The sequence below is a fragment of the Cebus imitator genome, unplaced genomic scaffold (assembly GCF_001604975.1).
Source record: "Cebus imitator isolate Cc_AM_T3 unplaced genomic scaffold, Cebus_imitator-1.0 Scaffold526, whole genome shotgun sequence".
NCBI lineage: Eukaryota > Metazoa > Chordata > Mammalia > Primates > Cebidae > Cebus > Cebus imitator.
Window position 1 is genome coordinate 1,178,424 of NW_016107841.1, and position 20,697 is coordinate 1,199,120.

The 20,697-nt window shown below is 48.1% G+C and overlaps 1 protein-coding gene across 7 annotated transcripts in view; it reads left to right on the forward strand.

Moving 5' to 3' along the window:
- The window catches only part of GPAT4 (glycerol-3-phosphate acyltransferase 4), a 38,472-nt gene extending 18,920 nt beyond the window's left edge, over nt 1-19,552 (forward strand). For 3 of the 7 annotated variants that reach the window (XM_017514541.2, XM_017514544.2, XM_017514543.1), the window contains 11 exons: nt 6,182-6,251; nt 6,415-6,715; nt 7,497-7,571; nt 8,653-8,742; nt 8,884-8,977; nt 9,591-9,706; nt 11,188-11,243; nt 11,752-11,837; nt 16,054-16,182; nt 16,268-16,347; nt 18,518-19,552. In XM_017514541.2, coding sequence (XP_017370030.1) covers nt 6,182-6,251; nt 6,415-6,715; nt 7,497-7,571; nt 8,653-8,742; nt 8,884-8,977; nt 9,591-9,706; nt 11,188-11,243; nt 11,752-11,837; nt 16,054-16,182; nt 16,268-16,347; nt 18,518-18,626 — 1,206 coding nt within the window. In that variant the 3' untranslated portion in view covers nt 18,627-19,552. The other 4 variants (XM_017514542.2, XM_037733456.1, XM_037733455.1 and 1 more) reach the window with 4 other exon arrangements.
- Nucleotides 19,553-20,697: the final 1,145 nt, after the last annotated feature.

Sequence of the window (20,697 nt, forward strand, 5' to 3'; positions counted from 1 at the left end):
AAAAAAAAAAAAAAAAAAAAGAAAAAGCTTTTGAGCCCCAGAACCTGCTTTAATTGATCTGGATGGGCATTTTTTAAAAAGCTCCCCAGGGTATTCTGATGTCCCTTCTAAGTGTGGACCTGGCTCTCAGTGACTGTTCCTGACACAGAGGATGTGGGGGCATGATGCTGTGATGTGTGAGATTAGAATGCAGTGGGGCTTCTATCTGGCCCCTCTCTCAGGCTGCTTGTCCCTGGACCCCAGACACCATGTTGGGTGTAGGCAGCCCAGCTCCCAGCTTCGTGAGGCCCTGAAGGGCAGCATCAGCCACCCTACACTGAAAGGATGAGTCTTCTGAGGATTCCAGTCCTCAGCTGCCCAGAATGAATGAATGAACGAATGAATGGGTGAATGAATGGTGTATTAAGCCACTGAGTTTTAGGGTGGCTTGTAATATAGCAATAATATAACCAGACAGACATTAGACAGTGGTTTTTTTTTGTTTGTTTTGACACAGTCTCGCTCTGTCGCCAGGTGCCAGGCTGGAGTGCAGTGGCGTGATCTCGGCTCACTGCAACTTCTGCCTCCTGGGTTCAGGCAGTTCTCCTGCCTAGCATCCCGAGTAGTTGGGACTACAGGTGTGCGCCACCATGCCCAGCTAATTTTTGTATTTTTTAATAGAAACGGGGTTTCACTGTGTTGGCCAGGACGGTCTCGATCTCTTGACCTCGTGATCCACCCGCCTTGGCCTCCCAAAGTGCTGGGATTACAGGTGTGAGTCACCACGCCTAGCCAGCATTAGACAGTTTTAAACATTCATCCATGGCCCATAGCTTGAAACATCTTTTAATTTTTTTGCCTTTTCCCTTTCAGTCTTTGGCAATACACATTTATATTTTATGGCTGTATTAATGGTGTATACTTTTAATTGTGTGTCTGCATTTTCTTTTGGCATTTTATCAGCCATTTTTACATTTTACTAGATAATCTTCATAAAGATCATTAAAACTGGATACCTAATAGTACATGCAGTACATATGCCTGTGCTTTTGGCAGACCTAAGCAAGCCCTGGCTTACAGCTCCTTTCCCATGACTAGTTCTCCCTATATACAGGAACCAGGAGAAAATATTTGTGTACCTGCCAAGGGAGAAGGAATATGGAGAGGATATGGGCGGATCAATGTCTTTTCTATTCCCTTTCCTGGAAGACCTAACTCAGTGCAGGTCCTGTTCATGCTGAGTCACAGAAGATCTTTGTGTACAGAGAGCAGCATGTGACTGGGAGAGTTTTAGACTGTTTTCTTAATGTTTGTGCTTCTCATGAACCCTCTCCACAGTGGCGATGGATCACTGGGAGTCGAATTCCTAGGAGCAGACTCTCAACTGAGTTGAGAATGACCTGGAAGAGAGAAGAGAAGAAAGCCTAGATGAAAAGGACAAAGAATAAAGATGTGAGGAGTTGATCAGGTCAAGTTAGAGAAGATGAGACAGCTGTAATGTGATCCGGGTTAAACTCCAAGGTGGAACTTGGTGGTGGCGCGTCATAGAAACCAGTGGTAGTTGTGGAGAAGCTGAAGAGACTGTAGTGGTGATGATATTGTGTGCCATGGGCATTCGTTTTGGGTCAGGCAGCCCTTACCTTGAATCCCAGGGCTTTCATTACTAGCTCTGAAAAGGCATTGAACTTTGCAGTGTTTCTTCGTCTAGAGAGTGGCAGTATGAATACCTCTGTCACGTGGTTGTAGCGAAAGAGGTCATTCTACCCCGATGAGAAGTGTGATTTTAACATAACCTTGAGTAGGTTAAAGGACAAACAAGGAGACGGGAATGATTGGTGGGGGAAGATAATAGCAAGTAGTTCCAGGTTTTATCATTTTGGTCTACTTTTCCATAAGGAGACCTTGATGGAGAGAAATATTGGGAGTTGATGAATTAAATTAGTGACCGCTTGCTAAGTGGAAGGCACTCTCTCAGACTGTGCTGAAGTGCACATACGGGTAACTTCTGCCTTCTGCCTCTTGAGGTATGTGTAGGCTAATAGGAAAGACAAATATATGCATGCATAACTAATTCAGAATGGGAAACCAGTTGAAATACACAGGCAGAGGTGGATTCTGATTGCAGGAATTGAGCATGTAACATTTCTTAGATTTGACATTTGAACTGGATCGTAAAAGGGAAAAGGATAGAGCATTCTAGAAGCACAGTTGATAAAGACAAAAAGATAGTCTTGTTTAGAGATGGCACGTAGTTCAGTAGGGCAAAAACACTGGACACATGGAGGGCATGAGGTGGGCTATAGTACTGAACTTCAGGCATTGGGAAGTCATTGAAGGTTTTTTTTTGAGACAGAATCTCCCTCTGTCACCCAGGCTGGAGTGCAGTAGTGATGCAATCTCGGCTCGCTGCGGCCGCTGCCTCCTGGGTTCAAACGATTCTCCTTCCTCAGCCTCCTGAGTAGCTGGAGTTACAGGCATGTGCCACCACACCCAGCTAATTTTTGTATTTTTGGTGGAGATGGCGTTCTGCCATGTTGGCCAGGCTGGTCTTAAACTCCCGACCTCAAGTGCATCACCCGCCTTGGCTTCCCAGAGTGCTGGGATTATAGGCGTGAGCCACTGCACTCAGCCCATTGAAGGTTTTTGAACAAGAAAGTGACATGGCTGGACTACGGCAGCATGTGTTCAGGTGGATCGGAGGGAGGCAAGAGGGAAGCAATTCAGTAGGGAATAAGGGAGTACAGAGGACATGGCGTGAACCAGGAGGCAGCTGGGTGAGAGCATCCTCTTGGGAGGCTGGCAAGGGCTTGCAATACCTTGCCCTATGCATCTCTTCCATCTGGTGCTTCCGGAGCTCCAGCAAACTGAACCTGAAGAGGTGGTTGTGGGAACCCAGATTTATAACTCGTCAGTCAGAAGTATGGGTCACATGAGACTTTTTCAGGTGGCATCTAAAGTAGGGGCAGTCATGTGGGAATTAATCTTAACTTGTGGGATCTGATACCAACTCCAGGTCGATAGCCTCAGAATTGAATTGAATTATAGGACACCCAGCTGGTGCCGGCTGAAGATTTGCTTGGTTTGGGATTGGGGAGCAGTCTCCACACATCTGGTGTCAGGAGTGTGCTGTGCAAGTATAGTGTAGAGAAGCAGTGTTTTCCCAGAAGCCCTTTGATTTGGTCCCTTAGGGTGGGGGCCAAGGGAAAGTATCCCCTTTGCCCTCTGCAGAGTCACAGAAAAATCAGCTCACAAAAGCAGAGTAATAAAAGGCATACACATTTATTAATGTGCACATGAGTTTTACAGAGATCTCAAAGAAATAGCCAGATCATTGATGCTTTTGTAGCATTTGAGGTTACAGAAGCAGTGGGAGTTCGGAGCATGGCCAAAAATACAGGCTATTGTGGTAAATCAGGTGGCAACAGGTAGCAAGAGGGAGAGAAGAGGAGGCATGGCCAGCACTGGTGATCTTGTGTAAATGAAAGCTCACAATGCTTCAAGAATGTAGATGCTAAGTGTTTCTTTCAGACCTTTAAAGGTGTCTGACTCTCAGTTCTTCCTAGATTCAGACAAGGAGGGAGGTGCTTCAGAGAAAGCCCACGTGCATCTGTTGTTTACTTCACTTTGTCTCCTCTACAGATGCAAATTCCTCCCACAAAAGACAGCTTCTCCATTATTGCATTTCCAGTCCTTCTGAACAGTCATCTTGAAATATGTCAGAGGAATCTTTTGGTTTCTTTCAGGCGAAAAGAATCCAGTTCATTGATCAGCCATTTCTCAAACTCCTGGGCTTAAGAGAGCCTCCTGCCCAAAGTGCTGGGGCTACCGGCATGAGCCACTGCACCCAGCCGCCTGATCAGCCATTTCTTAACAGGCTGTTCAGCCCTCTCTCTCCTCATTTCCCCTGTCCTTGTGACTTTGGACGGTTCCCAAACACAGACTCATTTTGTCATGTTCTTGAAGTTTAAAAAACTTCAAGAAGGCCAAAGAGTTATTACTGAACTGTCACAGAACTAGGAGATGTAGAATCTCAATTAGCAGATCCCTTTCCCATGATGACAGAGCCCGCAGCCATCTTGAATTTTGCACATTGAAACAATCCTCATACTGAAATTGTCATCCGCAAGAGTCCTGATGTCATATATACTCTATCTTATTGCAGTTTCATTCAAGTATCAAAATTGTCAGTACAGAATCAAGTTTCTCTCTCTTATTTTTTATTTATTTATTTTTTTTGAGACTGGGTCTCACCCTGTCTACCAGCTGGAGTGCAGTGGTGTAATCTCCGCTCACTGCAGCCTCAACTTCCCCTGGCTCCCATTCAGCCTCTGAAGTAGCTGGGACCACAGCCGCACACTATGCCCAGCTAATTTTTTTGTATTTTTTCAATACGCGGTTTTGCCATGTTGTTCAGGCTGGTCTCAAACTCCTGTGTTCAAACAGTCCTGCCTTGGCCTCCCAAAGTGCTAGGATTTACAGGCATGAGCCCCACTGTGTCTGGCCCCAAGTTTTTCTCTTCTGATTATTCTTGCAGTGCCAAAACAGAGCCTGGCTAAAATGTAGAACCCCAAACTCTGGTTGAGTGACCTGTGTTTCTGCATGCCAGGATTGTTGTGAACTCTTTTGCCCCTTTTCACCTCTTCTCTAGTTCCAGGAAACCAGATGAGATTTACTTTCCTCCAATTTGAGGTATTATGCTAACATTTTTAAATGAAAGCTCATCTGTACATAGAGCCAAAAGACATCAATGGCTGAATATCTGAAATAGAGAAAATAGATCATGGGAGTTTTCTTTCTTCGGACTTTCTTTGCGTGACGACTCTGTAAGCCATCTTCCTTTCTAGACAGTGGGGTTTGAGGAAATTTCCAGATGAGTTCAGACCACTGATTATACTTGCGTCAAGCATTTGGCTTTACTGGACCACGTGGTGCAGTCTCGCTGACCCTCTGGGCTTTGCCAGCAGAACCTGCACCATGTGCCCAGGGCCATTTGCGTCTTCCCGTGCCACGGGATGATGGGCTCGTGCCCACTGTGCATAACCGTGGGAGCCAGAGGTCGAGGAGACACCTTTTAAAATGTCTGTTCTGTTTCTCTGACTCACTGTGGACATGACATAGCTTTCTCTCCAGTGATACCATATCCAAAAGCGGATAAGTACACCCATGTTTTCACCTCATTTGATAGTAAAAGAGACCCAGCCTCTGGCTGTCTGATACCAGTGAAACTGATTTTAGTGAAGGAAGAGGGGCTCTAGGAAAAGCGTCTTTTTCCTCGTTCTCTTCCAGAGTCTGTTATTTCAGTAATAATGAGGACACAGGGCTTTGCACCTCCCCAGTTTTGTCCCATACATGATCTCATTTCATCCTAAGTGATCCCATCACTTCTAGGAGTTTGAGGTAGTATCAATCCTGTTTCACAGATAAAGAGACCAAGATTCAGAGATTTGGAATGGGTTGCTTAAAGAACACAGCTAGCGAGTTGTAAACTTGGGAATTGAATCTGTATTGTTTTTTTTTTTTTCCTTTAGCACTGTTAAGCCACTCACAGGCCTTTCAATGTAAAGCTGTGGGATTCTCCCATTAAAATGTTATTTCTGTTACTGGACAGTCCAAACATATGTATTACTTAAGTTATTTGTCTGCTCGAAAACAAAATTGCTAGGCCGGGCACGGTGGCTCATGCCTGTAATCCTAGCACTTTGGGAGGCTGAGGTGGGTGGATCACCTGAGCTCAGGAGCTCAAGACCAGCCTGGCCATCATGGTGAAACCCCATCTTTAAAAAAAAAAAAAGAAAACAAAATTACTGCTTTCTTAATTTGGTGGCAGACGGTAGTTACAGGATGCCTGCCTTTGCTGGTTTGAGTAGTTGCTGTGGGGCGGTGCAGGAGGAATTGTGAGGTCTGTGCTATCAGCAAGTGAGTTCCTTACAACCTGGAGGCAGAGAGATGCAGGCAGTGAGGAGCTCACCCCAGCTTCTTGAGTTCTAGTGTCTTGCTGTAGGTGACTTAGCTACTGGTCCCAGTTATCAAGGAAGGGGCTGCTCTGGGAGAGGTGGTTTGAGTTTCCTTCTAGACTGTGTGCTTCGTGGCTACGGTCTCAGGTGACTGGGACTGAGGCTTTCACAGACCAGAGATGAAGGTGTTCACTGATGGAAAGCAGGTCTCATTCTCACTCTTGTATCTTGCTTCCTTCCCCTCCCAGTGGGCTACCTTGAGAATGGAGCGAGGAGCCAAGGAGAAGAACCACCAGCTTTACAAGCCCTACACCAACGGTAAGACGTTGTCCTTGTCCCGAGAGGTCCATTTGAACTGTGTGCCCCAGTGCTTCTGGTGCCACACAGGCTCTTCCCTGCGTCAGTGCAGGATGTGTGCTCCGAGTGTGTCTCACGTACTCTCCCCCAGCCTGCTGCCTGACAGGGACACATTCTTTTACAGGAATCATTGCAAAGGATCCCACTTCACTAGAAGAAGAGATCAAAGAGATTCGTCGAAGTGGCAGTAGTAAGGCTCTGGACAACACTCCAGAGTTTGAGCTCTCTGACATTTTCTACTTTTGCCGGAAAGGAATGGAGACCATTATGGATGATGAGGTGACAAAAAGATTCTCAGCAGAGGAACTGGAGTCCTGGAACCTACTGAGCAGAACCAATTATAACTTCCAGTACATCAGCCTTCGGCTCACGGTCCTGTGGGGGTTAGGAGTGCTGATTCGCTACTGCTTCCTGCTGCCGCTCAGGTGAGGCAGGGCCTGTGGGAAGCGGGACTTGCTGCTGTCCCCCATCCTGGTGCACGGCCACCTGCCTGTTCTGCTATGTGTTCCTGTTTTAGAAAGGAGGAGGGGATGATTGTCACTGGCCAGGCCACATGACTCCTTGGAGGGGTATACTACTGGTAATTCTCCTTTAGAGGCCCTTGGATTCTCTGCAAATCAGATAGAAATAGTTGGATTTCTTAAAGACAGCTTGCTTGTCTAGACGACAGCAGACACACAGACAGGAGCATCATGTGCTTTCTGGCCACTCCTCCCTGGGCATGGCTCATTGTTTCCTGAAGCTTGCCTCTCAGGTACAGAGGCAGTATTGGTCTCTCAGCTTCTCTGTACCATGTGCTGTTCTGAGTGTGTCTCGCCAGGTGCTGGTACCTTCAGGCTCCACCTCCTATTGCTTCAGAGGGAAGCTGTGCTTCCACCAGGGTTTCTAGCCAAAGGGAAGGGGAGGGCAGCAGGGAGCAGCCCTGCAGCAGAACGGCCAGCTTAGGGTTTTTCCAGCCTTCCAGCTGCCTGAGGCCTCAGGAGATGCTGGCAGCTGAGAGCCAGACCCACGGCTCACTGTCAGCGGAAATTAAAAGGATCTCTGGTTCTGATAGGCCTGCTCGCATTTCTAGGTGAACTCTGGTCCGGGTCCCAGGTGGTCAGGTCTTGGGGGTGGTTTTTGTGATGCCCACTTTGATTTTCACACCTTCAGTGCTGTACTTGGTACAAAGATTTGCTGACTGTGCTCTAACTTTTCTTCTTACAGGATAGCGCTGGCTTTCACAGGGATTAGCCTTCTGGTGGTGGGCACGACTGTGGTGGGATACTTGCCAAATGGGAGGTGAGTAGAGTGTGGGAGTCCACGCCTAAAGCGCAGTTCATTCTGGGAATGGTGCTCAGATATCAAAGGCCAGGCTACTTCTTTGGATTCAACCAAATCTGCAGAATCTCAGATGGATTAAATAACCCACTGGTGGCTAGGCACGGTGGCTCACGCCTGTTATCCCAGCACTTTGGGAGGCCAAGGCAGGCGGATCACCTGAAGTCAGACATTCAAGACCAGCCTGGCCAACATGGTGAAACCCCATCTCTACTAAAAATACAAAAATTAGCCGGGCGTGGTGGTGAGTGCCTGTAATCTCAGCTACTTGTGAGGCTGAGGCAGGAGAATCCTTGAATCTGGGAGTCAGAGGTTGCAGTGAGCTGAGATTGCACCACTGCACTCCAGCCTGGGTGACAGAGCGAGAATCTGTCTCAAAATAATAATAATGATAACGGTGGCGGCAGCAGTAAAGTCTTTACTTTTTTTATTTTGATCTGTGACTGTTCTTTTTGCCCTTCAGCCCTCACATGCTTTCCATTTTAAAGACAAAAGGGAGAAGCCACAAACATTTAGAGTCTGAGACTCAGATGTTAGCAGATTTTATAGCTTGTTTAGTTTTGAGCATTTGACTGTGTGGATAAAGTGGTGAGACGATATTGTTTTTAAAATGGTCTGAAATGTAGGGAAGTTTTGTCTGTTTATGAAGAATATTTTACTCACTTTGGGAAGTTCTGGGGCTTGGAAACCTTTCTTCTGTCTGGGCTGGTGCGGAGGTTGGCCTCTGGCCTTGGGCCTGCCCCTGGGTGTTGACGGGGAGGACGACAGAATTCAGCCTGCCTGTGGTCCCCCGATGCCAGATTCTAGGCTGTGAATTCTCCACCAACTGACTTGGGTGCATGTAAGTGAGTCTCCCTGTCCCCTCTTTCTTTCCTCATGTGTGAACATAAAGGTGCTCCTGGATCACAGGCTTTCCTGTATGTGCTTATGTCTATAAAAGCACTTTGCCATCATAAAGGACTGCTGAGCTGTTCAAGTCAGGAACTCTTTCTGTCTTATTGTGTGTAAAATAACACCTAGAATCCTTGTCCTGTTGTTGCAGGTTTAAGGAGTTCATGAGTAAACATGTTCACTTAATGTGTTACCGGATCTGTGTGCGAGCGCTGACAGCCATCATCACATACCACGACAGGTGAGCGTGCTTTGTACCCAGACGAAGGGAGTTGGCGCTGGTGGGAAACACCACCCACCTATGCGTGGCCAACAGGAGGATGCTTCTGAGCTTTGAACTGTTCACGCTAATTTTGGTTGCTTTGCATACCTTTTAAACCAGGGAAAACAGACCAAGAAACGGTGGCATCTGTGTGGCTAATCATACCTCACCGATCGATGTGATCATCTTGGCCAGTGATGGCTATTATGCCATGGTAAGAACTCGTTCTGGCGCGTTCTTGAGGCAAGACTTCCTATGTTAGACCGATCAGGGCTAGGAGGCTCCTGGACCCTTCACATAAACACTTTTAAGCATTGCCCCACCTACACTGTCACTGTGGGGGCTCTGTGGGGCTGTGAAAGGAGATGCCCTGCACAGAGTGAGTGGTGAGTGTGGCTGGAGAGGATGCTGAGGGCGTTCAGGTAGACCCGCAACGGGAAAGGGAGGGCCTGGCAAGGAGTGTTTCCAGGGCATCTGAGAATCTGCCCAGAGAGGGGCAGTTTTACACAGATAATCACTCTAGTATTTTAGTATTTTGTCTTAGAGGTTTCAGTTATGTTTTTAATTACCTATTTCTAGTATTATTGATTAAAAGAAGTTTAAGATTTGGGGAGTCTTGATAGTGGTTTCTTGGCAGTGAGCAACCTCTAGCCAGCGGGCGTTAGAGGTGAGAGGTAGGACCAGCAAGCATTAGAGCTAAGAGGTTGGACCTGCAAGCGTTAGAGGTAAGAGGTTAGACTGCTTATTTTGTGAGATCTGGGGCTTCCTAGAGTGGGGAGATTTGTGTGAGGATGGCCTCACTACTGAGTCCTGTGTCTTGCGCTTAGGTGGGTCAAGTGCACGGGGGACTCATGGGTGTGATTCAGAGAGCCATGGTGAAGGCCTGCCCACACGTCTGGTTTGAGCGCTCGGAAGTGAAGGATCGCCACCTGGTGGCTAAGAGGTAATGGACAAAACGCTGCTGTTCTGCTTGGCCAGTTAGAAAGAATGCTGACAAGGCTTCAGGGCAGTTATCCATACTGCACAGTGCAGTTTTGTGCCTTCCATCATGAACCTATACTGCCTAAAACATGAGATTTTAAACGTGGCCGGGCGCAGTGGCTCATGCCTGTAATCAATCCCAGCACTTTGGGAGGCCGAGGCAAGCAGATCACTAGAGGTCAGGAGTTTAAGACTAGCCTGACCAACATCGTGAAACCCATCTCTACTAAAAATACAAAAATTAGCCAAGTGTGGTGGCGAGTGCCTGTAATCCCAGCTACTAGGGAGACTGAGGCAGGAGAATCTCTTGAACCTGGGAGGTAGAGATTGCAGTGAGCCGAGATTACATCATTGCATTCCATCCTGGGTGACAGAGTGAGATTCTGTCTTAAAAAAAAAAAAAAAAAAAATTTATTATATGTATATATATATATATATATATATATACACACACGAAACCCTAGTTTTATTTGCCAAGTTAATAATGTTTTTTAACCTTTTTTTATTCATTGTACCCATCGTAATAAACAAAATAGGAACTTTTACTGCTGTTTGAAAGCTCAAAATGAATTCATTCATCACAAATAAAAACAAACCTAAGGCAATGGAACAAAGTACTCCTCTGTTTTCAGACTTTAAAAAGGTGAATCTGGTGTAAGTAATGCAAAGAGATTTGCAGCAGACAGAGACATCAAGACAGTTGAGACCAGGCCACACATGGAGGCTCACTCCTGTAATCCCAATGCTTTGAGAGCCCAGGAGTTCAAGACCAGCCTGGGCAACATAGGGAGACCCCATCTCTACAAAAAATTTAAAAATTAGCTGAGTGTGGTGGTTCAGTCCTGTAGTCCCAGCTGCTTAGAAGGCTGACGTGGGAGGATCGCTTGAGCCAGGGAGGGTGAGACTGCAGTGAGCCATGACTGCATCACTGCCTTCCAGTCTGGACAACACACAGAGACCCTGTCTCAAAAAATAACAAATAAGACAGTTGAGATTATATTCCTCAGGGACAGATGATCTGCCCCCTCCCCAACTCCCTATGCTGCATCTCAGGGACAGAGCATTGAACCAGCAGGGCTGGGCCCAGCCTAACAGCTGTTACACAGTCTAGTGACACAGGTTTATTGAGGGGGCCATGCCCAGGCCTTGTGGCAGGCATCTCCTTTGGGTGGTTCCCAGGTGGAGTGGTGTCGTTAGTGCTCTTGTGTTCACACAGAATTGAACGGTTGTGTGAATTAAATAGTAACCTGATTTTCTCTATCCATCTACATTTTTTTCTTGATGAGCATTAGATTATAGGTTTAAAAGGATACAGTCATGCTTGTTAACTTGCTTTTATAATCAAATCTAGTATCACAAATAAATAGGTTATTTATAAATGTATTTTGACAATGATGCGTATAAGGTTGTCTTGAGCCTTCGTTTTATTTTTCTCTTTGAAAGACTGACTGAACATGTGCAAGATAAAAGCAAGCTGCCTATCCTCATCTTCCCAGAAGGTAAGAAGGGGTTGATTGCCATGAAGCGCTTCTGTGGGGAGTGCAGGAATGTGACTCTCATGTTTCCTGGGAACCCTCAGCCCTTGCTGGATTATCTGTTTTCACTGAGTCACGCTAGGATCCCTTTAGATTGGCTGTAGGACTAAAAACTCAGGCAAGTTCAGAATTTGAACTAAGAGTGCCACAGTGTGAATTTCCCAAATGTAGGAATTTCTTCTCTAATGTTTCAGCTCCTCATGGAGCTGGCAGAGTCCTCCTGACCCCACTGTGTGTCTCTGCTTTATCCAGGCTGTGTGTGTGAATCAGGGAAAGTGGCCCTGTAGAAAGAGAATTGGAGGCACCATCTTGCTTGTCTCTGTTAAGTATTTAAGTTAGGTAGATGACAGATGTGTCTTATTTGAGGAACCATTAGAAGAATTTTGACTATTATACTTAGTCTTTAAGAAACGCCTAGTATCTGGGGTAAAGGGCCAACAGAAATAGCATTTTATTGTCTCTTGCATTTTAGGAACCTGCATCAATAATACATCGGTGATGATGTTCAAAAAGGGAAGTTTTGAAATTGGAGCCACAGTTTACCCTGTGGCTATCAAGGTACAAGACCTCCAAGAGTGCCCACGGTCATTATTGCAGCTGCCGTGAGTGGGGTGCAGTAGGAGGAGGTGGAGGGAGGAGCCATGGTCAGTGCCCTCAGCAGAGTGGCGTGGGGCTGGGCTGATGTGGGCCAAGTGCTGCTGGAGGAGGACGCTGAGCGCTCAGCACCCCCTTAGAAGGGCCTGGGAAGTGTGGCATGGGGGAGAGCCAGATTCCCGCCTGCATGCTGCTGCCGCCGCCATTCAAGAAATGGCAAGCCCTTCACTTCTTACCTTGCTTCATACACCTAGCTGGAATGTAGGCCCCTCCACCTGGTAAAGTGGCTGATTGCAGAGCACAGGAGTGTGGTTTCAAGCCGGATTTTTGCATTTTGGGGAAGCCGAGAGGATGGTGGGTCCTTACGTCCAGCCCAGTGGGAGAAGCAGCTCCACTGCTTTTAGTTGTGGTGTCATCTTCTAGACCAATGGCAGTTCCTAACAATGAGACGGACTCTGGGAGTTTATGTAATCTACCTCGACCCTTTAGGAACTGTTCCTCTAACCCTTCAGACACCCGGAGCTATAGCATGTGATTAGCCAGTCATCTGCACTTTGTTCCTCCGCTTCTCACCCGCTTCACATCCACCAGGCCTCACATCACGACACCTACAAAACACAGGCTGTTCTTTTTGCTTTGTTTTGTTTGTTGAGACGGAGTTTCACTCTTGTTGCCCAGGCTGGAGTGAGTGCAATGGCACGATCTCGGCTTACCACAACCCACAACCTCCACCTCACGGGTTCAAGCAATTCTGCTGCCCCAGCCTCCCGAGTAGCTGGGATTACAGGCATGCACCACCACACCCGGCTATTTTTTTTTGTATTTTTAATAGAGACAGGGTTTCTCCACGTTGGTCAGGCCGGTCTTGAACTCCCCACCTCAGGTGATCTGCCCGCCTTGGCCTCCCAAAGTGCTGGGATTACAGGCATGAGCCACTGGTCCCACCTAACCCAGGCCATTCTTAATGTGGTTTAAGTATTTAGGCTGCAGTCTGAGAGCCCGGTAAAACAGTGAGCAGATGTGAGTCAGGCTCACGTTTAGAATTTCTTTTGCAGGGTTCTGTGGGTTGTATGCAGAGCATTCTGTAGAGTTGGTTGTGACTTTCTTTTCACCTTGTCAGTGCCACTGGAGAGGTGTTCCTCCTGGTAAGGCAGATGCTCCCCAGCCACTCACTGTTCATCATTTAGGCAGAGGACCAGGCCAGGGATGGCAGATGAACATTGCCTGCAGGGGACTCTGATTGAGGATGCTGTGTCTGGGAACAGCAAGAAAGAGGAACATAATCTGGTAGCAGAGTCTGCCTTGGGCGTGGGAGTGGGGAGTGGCATCTGCGTCCTGGGTTCTGGTAAAACGAAGACAGGTGCTTTGCACTGTGAACATGAAGCTGTTGGCTAGAAGCCCTTACTGCTCCCTCCAGAACAGTGACTTTTGAACTGTGGCTGCATCAGCATAGCCTGGAGGGATTGTTAAAATGTAGATTGCTGGGCCCCATGCCCTGGGTTTCTGAATTTCCATTCTTTTTCTTTTGAGGCAGGGTCTCTCCCTCTGTCACCCAGGCTGCAGTGCAGTGGCACGGTCATGGCTTACCGCAACCTCCACCTCCCATTTTCAGGTGATTCTCTTGCCTCAGCCTCCCACTTGTACATCACCATGCCCAGCTAATTTTTTAATTTTTGTGGAGACGGAGTTTCACCATGTTGTTGCCCAGGCTGTTCTTGAACTCCTGGGCTCAAGTGATCCGCCTTGGCCTTGGCTTCTCAAAATGCTGGGATTACAGGCATGAGCCACCCCACCTGGCCTTCTGAGTGTCCATTCTAACATGTTCTGGGTGGCATTGGCATCATCAGTTGGCACACTGTGGTGGCCACTGTTCTGAAGCAGTAGCTCTTAGCTGCTGTCGGAACACAAATCCTAAGGAGAGTTTCCACTCCTTTCCAGAGTAAAATGCTGATGAATTTTATGCACTTCTCCATTCAGTCCACAGAGTAGAGCCCACGTATAGCTAAGAACATCTGCTCCACAGATAACTTTTCTGGTTTTTGCGAACCCTTTATTGGTAAGCAAACGTGGATAACCGTGGCGATTTCAAGGCTCTTCTGATATTCCCACCGGAATTCAGCCATGACCTGGTGTGAGGAGTACATTGCTGTGTTCAGCTTCTGCCTTGTTTTCTGTCGACATACACTGCCCAGTGTGGAATAGAGAATCAGCCTGAAACAAAGTGTTCTCACACTCTTGTGACATCAGAATTTCCGTCCATATCCAGCTTCATTAAATACAATGATACGACCAGGTGCGGTGGCTGATTCCTATAATCCCAGTACTTTGGGAGGCTGAAGTGGGTGAATCACTTGAGGCTGGGAGTTCGAGACCAGCCTGGCCAACGTGGTGAAACCGCCTCTCCACTAAAAATACAAAAATTAGCTGGGTGTGGTGGTGGGTGCCTGTAATCCCAGCGACTTGGGAGGCAGAGGCAGGATAATCACTTGAACACAGGAGGCGGAGGTTGCAGTGAGCCGAGATTGTGCCACTGCACTCTAGCTTGGGTGACAGAGTGAGACTGTCTCTCAACAAAAAATAAAATAAAATATAACAACACTTACTTTATGATCATACACGTTAGCTTAGTTTTAAAAACTTATTATTTTCCTTTCTTTCTGTTGGTATTATATAATATGAACTCATTACGCCTTCTGTAGTTAAATCTTAACTTCTTTTTTCTTTTTTTAAAAATTTTTAGTAGAGACGAGGTTTCGCCATCTTGGCCAGGCTGGCCTTGAACTCCTGACCTCGTGATCCACACGCCTCGGCCTCCCAAAGTGTTGGGATTACAGGTGTGAGCCACCACACCTGGCCTAAACTTCTTATATATATATTACTTATAATTTCTATAGTTAAGCCTAAAATTATCTTCATTTTTGCAGTTAGGGCCACAGTCTTGGCAAAATTATCCAATTTTTATACTGTGCATCATAAAACTTAGGTTGGAAAGGCCTAAAAGATCATAGAGTTCAACTCCACCGCAGCCCGTGCCCACATGCAGGACCGTGCCCCGGGCTCCTCCTCAGGCTTTCCCAGGGAAAGGGCATTTTTGATGTTGTTGGCAGTGCGGCCGTGTGGGATAACACTTGAAATTCTGGTTCCTTTATTTTTCCACTCTGGTCCTGGGTGTTTGCTTTATGATTGCACAAGGTCAGCCTCTTGCCTTGCCTACAGGAGCCCTTCAGACATTCGCCGGCAGCACCAGGTGCTTTGTCCAGGCATTCTCCTCAAGCACCCAGGTCCTCCTGTTGCTCCTTGTACAGCTTCTTCTGGAGCTTCCCCATGCTGCTCACCTGCCCTTCCAGTGAGAATGTGGGTCATAGCTGCAGCCACGTTTTCTGCAAAACACCATTGAATTGCTGCTTTTGCCTCTATTAGAGCCACTGGCAGTGAAAGGGTCTGATACCTGCTTCTTGGTAGAATTGGGCTTGTGTGGTTGAGACCTCCTGGGGCTGTCAGTGTGAGCACATGTCAGCGTGAGCACATTTCAGCATGAGCACATGTCGGGATGTGTCAGTGTGTGAGTGTAAGCACGTGTCGGCGTCAGCCCAGAGCCGCCTCCTGAACAGATGATTGACTTGGTTGGAAATGTAAATGCAGAAGCATATCATAAGCTTTCTAATAGTTTCCTCCCTGGTCTGAGCACCAGAAATCATATTTAAAAGTTGGTGTTTGTGTAAGAAAATACCTTTATTTGGGGGAGGTACACTAGATGAATGACAGGGTGCTGGGAGGGAGAAATGGAGCAAGCGGGAGACGGTGGTGGTGGTTGAATCAGTGAATGGGTGTATGGGAGTGCATGATCCTGTTCTCTCTGGTTCTGGAGATGTTTGAAAACTTTACATACCTATGATTAAGACCTGAAATGAATCAAAGAGGGAGGATATTGCTTGAGGCAGGCTGTCAGGGGAGCCTTCCTTCCTGATCTGCAGCAGAGAGAGGCCAGGCCACTCAGAGATCAGTGCTGCTCGCGGTCAGACTGCCCACATGGAGAGGGGCTTCAGCAGTACTCAACGCAGCGTCTGGGAGCAGCGCCCCAGTGCCAGCACTGCCCAGTGGAGTCACACAGCAGTCACTGTGACATGCACACATTGTGAGAACTACTCACGTCTTACCTCCAGGTTTCCATTGTTTTTAGTATGACCCTCAATTTGGCGATGCCTTCTGGAACAGCAGCAAATACGGGATGGTGACGTACCTGCTGCGAATGATGACCAGCTGGGCCATTGTCTGCAGCGTGTGGTACCTGCCTCCCATGACCAGAGAGGTGAGTGTCCACCCCAGGCAGGTCTGCGGTTGCTCTGTGTAATCTCGAGCCGGGGCTGAGCGGTCTTATTCATTCTTTCTTACAGGCAGATGAAGATGCCGTCCAGTTTGCGAATAGGGTGAAATCCGCCATTGCCAGGCAGGGAGGACTTGTGGACCTGCTGTGGTAAGTTTAGAGCCAGGCCTTATCAGCTGAGTTTCTGCAGCAGATACTGTGTCATAGCATTCTCCTTGGTGTGGAGTATTAAGCTTGTCAGCTCTAGAGAGAGCGGATTGACTCCTCTCCCTGAGTTCCAACCCAGAAGTGCCCTGTACCTCCTTCACCTTGGGGAATCTGGATCAGGGATGTCTGGACTGAAGCAGTTGATTCTGTGTACCTTTCTGGGGTTGGAACCAGTCTTCCAGGACACCTGGACAGTGCCCATTTCTGGGCGAGCATGACCTGGTACTGATCTGAAAACCTCAAGAAGGAAGGAGGACTTTCCCTGATCCCAGTGTATCTGGTAAAATTGAACCATCCTTAGAAAGGCAAAGGCTGTGTTTGTTGTATTCAGCTTGTTACCTAACAAAGCAGGATTGACATACTTTTTCTGTAGTCAGTAAATACTTTAGGGTTTGGAGGCCATATGGTGTCTCTTGCAGCAACTGATCTCTGCCATTGTAGTGTGAAAACAGAGACAGTTCATAAACCAATGAGCATGGCTATGTTCCAATAAAACTTTATTTACAACAGGTATCAGTTGGTTGTGGCCCTTGAGCTGCATGCTATAGTTTTATCCCAAATAGCAGGAGACCGATGGGTGAATGCTGGTTCAGAGAAACTTTTCCACTCTGGAGCATTTAGGTTTAAAAGCCAAGGGTCAGCATTTGACATAGATGGGCATTATCTATGAGAAAAGAAAGGGTAGAAATTCATATTTTAAACCCAACTGTAGAGTCTCAGGTAATAGATTGACTCTCAGATGATTGCCTTTTAAAACATGCTAGCATGGATTGTGCACTTGCTGTGTGCCAGTCACCGAGCTGCTGGGCTCTGTGTGATCGTCTCTTTCACCCTCACAGTAGCCGCAGTCCTGTAAAAATTGTTGTTCCCATTTTACAGATGAGAAACTGAGACTCAGGTTAAAAATCACTTTTCTCCAAAGTCATAACATAAGCACTGGAGCTAGGTTTGGAACCCACATCCAACAGACTTTTAGAGCTTGAAGGTTTAACTTCTGCCCCATGTTCCCATCTCTGAAATTTAACAAGGACAGGTGGCTGCTTTTAAAAACCATGCGTGGCCGGGCGCGGTGGCTCATGCCTGTAATCCCAGCACTTTGGGAGGCCAAGGTGGGTTGATCACGAGGTCAAGAGAACGAGACCATTCTGGTCAACATGGTGAAACCCCATCTCTACTAAAAATACAAAAATTAGTTGGCTGCGGTGGCATGCGCCTGTAGTCCCAGCTACTCGGGAGGCTGAGGCAGGAGAATCGCCTGAACCCGGTGGGTGGAGGTTGCGGTGAGCCAAGATTGTGCCATTGCACTCCAGCCTGGGCAACAAGAGCGAAACTCCATCTCAAAAATAAAAAATAAATAAAAACCATGCCTTTGCTATGGATTTAAAAGGGTGTAGCGGGGAGACTGAAAGCGGGCTTGGGTTTTTATAAGTTGTTGAAGGTGGTGATAATTCTAGAGTGTAGGCGGAGTGGGGCAGCAGGCACGAGGGAATGGGACTGGAGCGAAACAACCTCAAGTCTGGTGGGTTGGTTAGGGGCTGCTGCAGGGAGGCACTTGGGGCTGTGAGACTGGGACTCTGAGAGGCAGCCCCAGAGGTGAACTTCCATTCCTGACAGCACTCTTCAGCATGGAAGAAATCAGAATACGTATTACCACTTGTGTTAGCTCTTTGCATGAATTCGGATCCCTGGGTCTGAATTAAACAGATGAGATTTTAGACATCTATTTTACAGATAGGTTATGAGTCGATATTTCTCAAAGCATGTCTACCTTCCGTAATGCCAGAATTCCTCCTTTTCCTTTGTGAGGTAAAGATGAATGTTAGAGTAGAAAGAATTGTAAACTCCTTGGTAGGTTTAAGCAGTTACAAAGCACCTTGAATATGAGTAGTAAATTCTCACCCCAGGGCAAGAATGGAGCTTTTGAGATCGAAAGGGTGGGTTTTTGGGAGCCCAGTGACCCAAATTCCCTGAGGTTGTCCTGATGACAGTGTCACAGGCACCCTGTTTCTGGCAGGTTTTTCTTGGTATTTGGGCAGCACGGTGCATCTCCCATGGTGTGAGGGTGGCTGGGAGCCCTCCTGGCTGTTACTACATCCAGCCTTTGTCTCACCAGGGATGGGGGCCTGAAGAGGGAGAAGGTGAAGGACACATTCAAGGAGGAACAGCAGAAGCTGTACAGCAAGATGATCGTGGGGAACCACGAGGACAGGAGCCGCTCCTGAGCCCACATCGAGCTGGCTGGGGCCACCGCGTGCCAGGTGCCGACGGGCTAGGAGCTGGAGCGCCGCTGCCGCCCCCACTGCTGCGTCCTTTCCAGACTCCGGGGCTCCCCGGGCTGCTCTGGGTCCCAGGACTCTGGCTTTCGCCCAGCCACAGGGGGATCCCCGTGCACCCGGCACAGCCTGCCCTTGGCAGTCTGAATGGATGCTGCTGGGTGTCGTGACCCAGGACGAGATGCCTTGTTTCTTTTACAATAAGTTGTTGGAGGAATGCCATTAAAGTCAGCTCCCTACCTGTGCACACTGTGCGGGCCGAGTGGCTGGGGAGGTGTGGCCACGTTCTTGTGCTAGGGACGGCGGGACAGGCGTCTGTTATGTATGCCCATGTGCCAGGGACATGCTGGGGGTGGCCACCCACTCTTAAGGAGAGGCACAGCTGAGGCACTGTGGCTGGCTTCGGCCTCAGCATCGCCCCAGTCTTGGAGCTCTACAGATGTGATAGGAAGGAAACTGTCGCCTGCAGGGGCTTTCAGCAAAATGAAGGGTTAGATTCTTATGCTGCTGCTGATGGGGCCACCAAAGGGAGGGGAAGAGGCCAAGTGGGCTGCTGACTGCTGCTGACTGGCCCAAGGTGAGAACCAAGAGTCACGTGTTCATACTGCAGGCTGACCCTGAACTCCCCATGTGATACTCGCTCTGTTGAATGTGTGCCTCGGTTTCCCCATCTGTAACATGAGTCGGGGAAGGGTGGTGATCCTACCTCACAGGGCTGTTGTGGGGATTAAAGTGCTGCGGTGAGTGAAGGACATGTCACGTTCAGTGTTTCAAATACAGGCCCACAAAACGGGGTGGGGCAGTCTGAGCTCAGAGCTGCTGCACCGGGCTGTGGATTTGTTTTTGTGAGTAAATAAAACTGGCTGGTGAATGAACTGGGGGACTCTCCCTTTACTTTCTCCCCTGGCTGTGGTCCTGAGTCGCAGACTTCTGGCGGAAGTTCCCATTCTCTTCTGGGCGCACAGCCCTGGGGCTGCAGAGAAGCCACCTGAGTGCTGGAGCAAAGAACCCTGCAGCTCAGAAGGTGAACAGCGCGTCCCACATGCTTGCAGATCTTTGGTTCATTTCGAATTTCCAGCACAATTCGAATTTCCACAATCTCTTGGATCTCTCCAGAGATTGGGGGCATGTGAGAAATGCTGATATGGGGCCTGGGGAAAGCAACATGTAAGCTTCAGGGCGGGGGAGGAGCAGGGGCTCCGGGAGGGCTGCAGAGGGGGTTGATGGGGGCGTGTGCTGCATGGGGGCTTCTGCACAGCCAGAGCTGACCCGGCAGGGAGTCTGCCAGCTATATGGTCACGGTGGAGGCAGAGCCAAAGCCAAGCAGCCCCTGTGGATTCTGGGGTTTCACCAGTTTCATGCTCCTGAGCCCACCATTCATGCCCCACCAGCCCTCACTTGGGACCCACGCTCCCTCGTGGCACAGTCATGATGCCTCTCAGGGTTTTGAGCCAGTGGTGCTGAGTGTCACGTCCCCAAGGTCACCCTCTGGGCTACAGTTCAGGGAGCGGGTGGGAGTGAAGCTGTGCTCCTGGGGCTGCAGACGGATCTGCTTTGTCATGTGAGGATCTGCTGGGTTGGCCCTGCTGTCTCCCTTTCTCTGCGCCTTCCTGTGACCTCCCCAGAGAGCCTCCCGTTTCCTCACCTGCCCTGTTGCCAGCCTGAGGGAAGTGTTTTTGCTCTCAAATGAAGACTGAAAAAAAAAAAAAATACAGTGTTATGACTAATAACAGTCTCTTAGGAACTGTTTTACAAAATTCTTAAGAATAAAAAGTGATTTTCAGCTTTTATAGGTGATGTTTACAGTGTTTGTAAACTAACTGGAGGGATCTGTAATTGGTCTTAAAGATCAGGTTCTCTTTTTAAAAGTTCGTCTGAAACTCTGTGATTTGTTACTTTCGTGATTTATTTATTTATATATACACACAGGTTTTGCTTTTGTTCATCTCACATTCAGCACAGTTGTCTGTGGCCCGTGCCGGCAGGTGTGGCTGCACCTGGTGTGGAGTCACGTGGCATC